Raw genomic sequence first — 8,097 nt, forward strand, 5'->3', positions numbered from 1 at the left:
TGTCATAAAACTACAAAAACTATTATAAAATATCATAAAACTACATTGAAACTATACAAACATTAATAAAATGTCATAAAACTACATTGAAACTATACAAACATTAATAAAATGTCATAAAACTACATTAAAACTATACAAACATTAATAAAATGTCATAAAACTACATTAAAACTACACAAACAATTACAAAATGTCACAAAACTATACAAACATTTAATTTTTTTAATAAAACTATAATAAAATAATAAAAAAATAATATATATATATATAATATAATATTCACAGATTCAGACTTCCAGCATCAATAACTATTTAACAAATGACACCTCTGTCATCAGTGTGAGGAGGACAATATGATACAAGATCATTTTTAATAAACGCAGCAGAATAAAAGTCCGTCTGTCGGTCGTTCTGTGTGGTGAGATTAAAACATGAAGCTGTCGTCATAGTTTCCCTTAAATATCCAAATATAATACAAACAGAACCAGATTTAATTTTAAAACAGAAAAACGCTGCTTGTTTGGTTTTTAAGCCGAAAAACAAACACATTTTTTCAAATTTTCTTGGGGGGGGGGGTGGATGCTACTCAGAACTGAGTGTTTTTGTGCCCCCCACAGTTTTCTTAATGCCCCCCCCAGTTAATGCTGCCTGGCGTTGACTCTAGATCGTCATGGTAACTCAGATAAGATGAAAGCCGCATAGAAGCTTTACAGAACAGCTCATTGTTGACAGGTAGTCATGGTAACTCAGATAAGATGAAAGCCGCATAGAAGCTTTACAGAACAGCTCATTGTTGACAGGTAGTCATGGTAACTCAGATAAGATGAAAGCTGCATAGAAGCTTTGCAGACCAGCTCATATAAGTTGAAAGTGAAGTATCTTCAGCAGTGAGTGCCCAAAAGACTTTTAAAAACAACTAAAGTGGATCTAATTTTCTACAAAGCAAGTGTCCTCAGTGAACAACATTTGTAGCTAAAGTGAGTAATAATTATAATATTTAATGTGCGTTGGAACTACTTTGTGGAGTTTGAAAGAAGTGGCTCCTAAAAGGTAGTAACATTTCTTTCTCTTACAGCTGCTATGTCTGTGCCAAAGAAAAACATGAAGGAACTTAACAAGAAGGAGGCCATTGGGGACCTTCTGGATGACTTCACAGAGGTGAGCATCAGCTCTATTTTTTCACACTCATTTTATAGTTTACAAATCTTAGATCTTTATTATGGAAAATAAAAACTTTGGGGAAACCAGTTTCAATTGTCCTGTTGTAAACTGTTACTCTGTATGAGATCTTTTTATGACTTTATTGCACAATTGTTACCAATTAGGGCCGTATTCAGTAAAATAAGAACATTAGAATGACCAGTTGGTGACGATAATGTTTTAGTTTACCTTCTTTAAAATAACATTTGTCCCTTGTTCTCTTTCAGCCTCCTGGTTTCAGTCGCTCCCAGCAGGGCCAGCGCAAAGAGCCCAGGAAAATCATCATCCACAGCATGTCTCTAAATTATGACGTGCAACTAAACAAAGCTGAGAAAGCCTGGAAACCTACGGTGAAGAAGAACTCTTGCAGCCGTGGTGCTGAGGAGGTTGTGGATAATGATCCTGAGGTGGCCAAAACTGGGGAGCTGTTCAAGCAATTGCGTAGCATCCTGAACAAGCTCACCCCACAAAAGTTTCCAGAGCTAATGAAGCAGGTGTCTGAACTAACAATAGACACGGAGGAAAGGCTGAAAGGTGCCATTGACCTGATATCTGAGAAGGCCATCTTGGAACCAAACTTCTCTGTGGCCTATGCCAACATGTGCCGCGGCCTAATGGGGGTGAGTGCGTGTCTTTGGGTATTTTGCCTCTATTGGCTTCATTGATGATTGTTCTTTAGTGTCACGGGTCTGGGCCACTGAATGTCAATGATGGTGATGAGGAACTGATGAAGTAATCATATATATTATGTTTCATATCCACTAATAAAATCAGCTTTAGTAATATTCTTCCATATTCCATCAACAGTTGAAAGTCCCCAGCGCCGACAAACCAGGTAAAACTGCAAACTTCCTCTATCTCCTACTCAATCGTTGCCAGAAGGAGTTTGAGAAAGACCAGGATGATGATGAGATCTTTGAAAAGAAACAGAAGGAGCTGGAGGCTGCCAAAGATGTAAGATGACACATTTGTTTGTCCTCAAGAGTGGGTTTGTACCTCAAGAGTGGGTCCCAGATTTAATCATTTGTGTCACCTGTTAGGATGAGGAGCGTGAACGTCTGCGGGTTGAGCTGGAAAACGCCAGGGTTATTGCCCGCCGCCGCTCACTGGGCAACATCAAGTTTGTTGGTGAGCTCTTCAAGCTGAAGATGCTGACCGAGGCCATTATGCATGCCTGTGTAGTTAAACTACTGAAGAACCATGACGACAAGTCTCTGGAGTGTCTCTGCAGACTTCTCTCCACCATTGGCAAAGACCTGGACTTTGAAAAGGCCAAGGTAAGTACAATAATGAAGCACCTACATGCATCGTATCGCGATGTACCTGGCGATACCCAGCCCTAGTTTATACCTTAGTTGTCATTGCTAAGTCTGTTGTATTTCCCTAACAGCCTCAAATGGACGAGTATTTCAATCAGATGAACAAAATCATCAAGGAAAAGATGACCTCTTCCAGAATCCGCTTTATGCTGCAAGATGTTCTAGACCTCAGAAAGGTAAATGGTTTAGCTTCTTTATATTTGCAGATCTAATGAAAAAAAAGCAGTTATGTCAAACTTATTGCTAGGGGTGTCCTGATCAGATAATGATGAGTATGTATAATTTGTGTTGATATGGAGTCAGAATACAGGCTAAAATATCAGTATCGTATCAGTAGTGAAAAAGTTGGATCTTGAACACCTACTTATTGCTCTCAATAAAGGTGACATGTGTCCAGAAACTAAACCATATTCAATCATTTGTAACTTCTGCTATTTAATTGTGTTTCCCAATCACAGAATATCTGGGTGCCCCGTAGAGGAGACCAAGGTCCCAAGACTATTGACCAGATTCATAAGGAGGCAGAGTTGGAAGAGCATCAAGAACAGATCAAAGTCCACCAGCAGCTCCTGTCAAAGAAGGAAAGCTCTGGAGGAGGTGGTAGAATGTGTGGGGGGGGCATGGGAGGTCCAGGGTCTCATACACCGGGCGGTGGACCAAATAGCCAGCCTCAGGATGATGGATGTGGGAACACGGTGCCCATCTCCAAGGACAGACCCATCGATACCAATCGCCTTTACAAGATCATAAAGGTCAGCAAAGCTAGTGACGTCAATGAGTCAACTGTTAAAAAGTAGATCATTTGATTTGTTCTATAGGGATGTTGTTGGTTCATAAATGTACTGTTCTCTGTTGCCTTCTAGTCCGGTGGTATGGACTTAAACAATCTGGTGCTGGCTCCTGGTGGCAAAGCCGGGTGCAAGGGCGTGTGGCGCAGCTGGGAAAAAGGCTGCAGTGGAGGCACTGAAGCTAAACCAGCAAGTGCAGATCAAGGTAAACAATGTCAAATAGGTTGACTGACTTGGGTTGGAAGATTGGCTCCTGATCTGTCCTATTTTTCTTCTTCCTTTTAGAGTCAGGGCGTCCTGCTACCAGCACTCTGAACCACTTCTCAGCCCTTCAGCAGACTTCATCACTGTTGTCTTCATCAGACACTGATCACAGAGACAGGGATCACTTTGACAGATCTGGCCACGTTGATGGACGGGAAGAAAACCCAATCACCAAGAGAAGCTTCAGCAGGGAGTCCCAGGAGCGTGGTGGCAGAAGTGAGGAGAGCGCTCCCACTCCCCCTCCTTCTCTTCCCAAACCTTCCCTTAGCGAAGAGGAGATGGAGAAGAAGTCCAAAGCCATCATTGATGAATACCTCCACATTACTGACTTGAAGGTTCAAAGAATTTGACCAACATACAACAGCAGGACATTTACCTGCACGTTGAGTGTGAACATGACTAACGTTTGTCTTCTCCTGGTCCTGTAGGAGGCGCTGCAGTGCGTGGCAGAGCTCAACAGTGCCTCAATGCTTTATGTGTTTGTGCGGCAAGGCCTGGAGTCCACACTTGAACGCAGCACAACTGTCAGGGAACACTTGGGCCTGTTGCTGCATCAACTTGTGAAAGTTGGGACGTTACCCACTGAACAATACTACAAAGGGTGAGCATCTGTCAAAGAACAATGTATCTAAAGCCTGGGTCACACTAAAGACTGACACTGAATTGTTGACTGTGCTGTCATAGGCTCCATGAGATCTTGGAGGTAACAGAAGACATGGCCATTGATATACCTTACATGTGGCTGTACCTGGCTGAACTCATCACCCCTATGCTCCATGAAGGAGGCATCCCTATGGGACAGCTCTTCAGGTGAGAAAAGTTGAAAAACATTTGCAATCCGACTGTTTTAATACAATCAATACAAATTTATACTTTTTTTATTCCAAATTTATTGAAGCAGTAAAAAAATGTCCCTTTCTTAACAAAAATGTTTTGTTTGTCCCAGGGAGATCTCAAAGCCTCTGGTGCCTCTGGGAAAGGCTGGCGTGCTGCTGGCACAGATCCTCCAGCTGCTGTGCAAAGGAATGGTATGTACACAAAGGTTTCTGGGTTGAATTTGTCTAAAATAAAATGTGTTGCATTGTCTCAACGCTTTTAAGAATAGGTCATATTTCAACTTGATCTTGTTTTTTTAATCATCTGAACTTGTTTATTTACTCATTTATTAGACTCCCAAGAAAGTTGGGGATCTGTGGATTGAAGCTGGCCTGAATTGGAATGACTTTCTTCCTGAGGACAAAGATGTGAACAAGTTTGTCACTGAGCAGGTATTCAAAACGTTATGGAACCATTAGGTGTAAATGTGAGTCAATGGTTTGCACTGTAGAACCCTGGTTTAAATGTGGACTTGTAACTTTCAGAAAGTGGAGTTCACCACAGGAGAGGAGCTGGGGCCAAAGGAAGTGGTGAAGAAGCAGCTCCTCAGTGGAGAAGAACTCAGCAAACAGCTGGACAGACTGCTTCAAGACAAGGCTGATAACAAGCACATCATGGACTGGGTTGAGGTGTGTGACCGTTGCTCAGACTCTGGAATTCATCTAAATGTAAACACTATTTGATCAAGTGTTTGAAACATTTCTTGCTCATTTTCAGGCTAATTTGGATGAGGAGCAGGCTGCTTCTAATCACTTTGTACGATCACTGATGGCCTCAGTGTGTGGGATCGCTATCATATGTAAGCATAACATAAGCTTCAAACTCTAATGGCAAACTAAATGGTGCTCCCCCCATGTTAACGTGTTGTTTGTTTCTTCTTAAAAACCAAGGTGAACACCCGTACAAGGCCATTGCTGAGCAGATCATGGTAAGAGCCGAGCTGCTGCAGAAATACCTGAATGACGAGGAGAAGGAGCTGCAGGCTCTGTATGCCCTGCAGGCCATGATGGTACACATGGAGGAGCCTGCTAGTAAGTGTTGTTTTATTATTTACCAGGAGGAAAAATACTATTACCATTTTATTAAAATAAAACTTTACTTTATTCTTGAAATATTCTGACTTTAATCCTGTAGTGCCCAGATTTTTATTGTATTTTATTTTAATGTGGCCCTAATACGCCGTTGTACATATGTTTGTTCATTTACATTTAAAATGTCTGTAGATTTCTAAGGACTTTATTGGTACAAAGTGGACTTACTGACAGAAATCCACAGTTCTGCTCCTAACAACTGACCTTTGCATCTTGTTTCTGCAGATCTGCTGTGTATGTTCTTCGACACCTTGTACGATGAGGACATTATTAAAGAGGAGGCCTTCTACAAGTGGGAGACGAGTAAAGACCCTGCGGAGCAAACAGGAAGAGGTGTCGTGTTGAAGTCGGTCACAGCTTTCTTCACCTGGCTCCGTGAGCCTGAGGAGGAGTCTGACAAGGAATAATGTTTAAAAGACAAATGACTCTGAAGTCAACGTTTCTGCCCCCGTTTGGCAAAGCAGGTGCTTCTGCAGTGCGGCTGTTTGAACAATAACGCCCGAGTGGCAGACTCAAATCAATCCTCAGTGAGGATAAATCTTTGTCTTTGTTTTCTTCTGATGGATGGACTTGAAACAATCATTTCTCTCCCCTCACTCTTTGGTGTTCCCTTCACACCCACCCTTCCTGCTTGTCCCAGCAAGTGTCCTCATAATTAACAAATAAATTCATTAAAAATCCTACAATGTGATTTTCTGGATGTTTTTTTTCATTTAGTCTCTCATAGTTGAGGTTTACCTATGATGAAAATTACAGGCCTCTCTCATCTTTTTAAGAGGGAGAACTTGCACAATTGGTGGTTGACTGAATACTTTTTTTTGCCCTACTGTATAAATCACATGTAAAGATCCCAATTCAAACAGTTCAAAGGTCATACTGTAGCTCTGCCAATATAGCACTGTTAGCTGTGCTGAGCAGTGAATATTTATCATTTTACACTTTAAAATAGTAAAGTCATTAAAGACTAAAATAATTAGGATTGTATATTTTAAGTCTAGAATCTGCAGTAGCTTCCTATTCTCGTGGTAAACGTGTCCATATTTAACAATGACTGCTTTAATGGAACCAATATGACACCAACTAATTGGTAAGTGTGAAAAATAATAATAATAATAATAATTTGAAGCCAAGTAATGGTGATCAGCATTGCAGGGTCAATTATATATGTAATCATGTAATTGATTATAAATTACAATCATGGTGTAATTGTAATTGACAGTTCTATGTACAATTTTACACATTTGTAATTAACAATTATTAAAATGTGTTTCATATCAAACTGTCCCACATTTTATCATTAAAATAAATTAAAATCTAGGGATATAAAAATCTAGGGACACAATAAAGGCTCAGATGCACCAAAAATATTAAAACATGTATTTACAATGATTAGGAAGACTAACAAGGTAACCAATAAATATGAAATAAATGAGATGATAGATATGTGTTTTTAGTGTATTTTACAGCTGATTTAGGACCTGTTGTCATCAGAGACGCTAACAGAAGGCTAACACAAGAGGAAGGCTACCTTTTATTAGCTTATTTATTTCAGCCTTAGTAATTGTGATTCATTGTAATTTAACTTTAGTCAATGAGAATGTAATTGTAATTGACTTTCTGAGGATATATAATCATCAGTCACTGTAATGGTCATAAATGTCATAAAACTACATAAAAATGACACAAACTTTGACAAAATATCATAAAACTACATTAAAACTATACAAACATTAATAAAACATCATAAAACTACATTAAAACTATACAAACATTAATAAAATATCATAAACCTACAAAAAACTATTACAAAATATAAAACTACATTAAAACTACACAAACTATGACAAAATATCATGAAACTACATTAAAACTATACAAACATTAATAAAATGTCATAAAACTACATAAAGTATTACAAAATATCATAAAACTACATTAAAACTATACAAACTATTACAAAATATCATAAAACTACATTAAAACTACACAAACTATTACAAAATGTCATAAAACTACATTAAAACTATACAAACATTAAAAACATCATAAAACTACAATAAAACTTTACAAACATAAATAAAACATCATAAAACTACAATAAAACTTTACAAACATTAATAAAATGTCAAAAAAACTACATTAAAATTATACAAACTATTACAAAATATTATAAAACTACATTGAAACTATAAAACTATTAAAAAATATCATAAAACTACATTAAAACTATACAAACATTAATAAAATATCATAAAACTACATTAAAACCACACAAACTATTACAAAATATCACAAAACTACATTAAAACTATACAAACATTAATAAAACATCATAAAACTACATTAAAACTATACAAACATCAATAAAATATCATAAAACTACAAAAAACTATTACAAAATATCATAAAACTACATTAAAACTACACAAACTATTACAAAATATCATAAAACTACATTAAAACTACACAAACTATTACAAAATGTCAAAAAACTACATTAAAACTGTACAAACATTAATAAAATGTCATAAAACTACAAAAACTATTATAAAATAT

At 37.7% G+C, this 8,097-nt stretch overlaps 1 protein-coding gene and 1 non-coding gene across 2 annotated transcripts; both read left to right on the forward strand.

The window, feature by feature from the left end:
- Nucleotides 1–839: 839 nt before the first annotated feature.
- On the forward strand, nucleotides 840–6,188 carry LOC114480116 (eukaryotic translation initiation factor 4 gamma 1-like). Its single transcript, XM_028473965.1, has 17 exons — nucleotides 840–980; nucleotides 1,079–1,161; nucleotides 1,431–1,823; nucleotides 2,011–2,157; nucleotides 2,244–2,480; nucleotides 2,594–2,698; nucleotides 2,981–3,274; nucleotides 3,386–3,515; nucleotides 3,596–3,909; nucleotides 4,003–4,175; nucleotides 4,259–4,384; nucleotides 4,521–4,602; nucleotides 4,744–4,842; nucleotides 4,936–5,079; nucleotides 5,168–5,249; nucleotides 5,341–5,481; nucleotides 5,767–6,188. Exons 2-17 carry the CDS (start codon nucleotides 1,084–1,086, stop codon nucleotides 5,946–5,948), a joined length of 2,727 nt encoding a protein of 908 aa, XP_028329766.1. The 5' UTR covers nucleotides 840–980; nucleotides 1,079–1,083; the 3' UTR covers nucleotides 5,949–6,188.
- On the forward strand, nucleotides 1,860–1,936 carry LOC114480889 (small nucleolar RNA SNORD66). The gene has a single exon (XR_003676178.1). It is a non-coding gene; the product is annotated as a small nucleolar RNA SNORD66 (small nucleolar RNA).
- Nucleotides 6,189–8,097: the final 1,909 nt, after the last annotated feature.

The sequence above is a fragment of the Gouania willdenowi genome, chromosome 18 (genome assembly GCF_900634775.1).
Source record: "Gouania willdenowi chromosome 18, fGouWil2.1, whole genome shotgun sequence".
In the NCBI taxonomy this organism is placed as follows: Eukaryota; Metazoa; Chordata; class Actinopteri; order Blenniiformes; family Gobiesocidae; genus Gouania; species Gouania willdenowi.

What these genes read in the sequence shown, in the direction of transcription:
- LOC114480116 (XM_028473965.1), top strand. Translation starts at nt 1,084, where the DNA reads ATGTCTGTGCCAAAGAAAAACATGAAGGAACTTAACAAGAAGGAGGCC. An exon ending in ACTGAACAATACTACAAAGG is followed by an intron (nt 4,176 to 4,258) that starts GTGAGCATCTGT and finishes GTGCTGTCATAG; the next exon opens with GCTCCATGAGATCTTGGAGG. An exon ending in AGCTGCTGTGCAAAGGAATG is followed by an intron (nt 4,603 to 4,743) that starts GTATGTACACAA and finishes CTCATTTATTAG; the next exon opens with ACTCCCAAGAAAGTTGGGGA.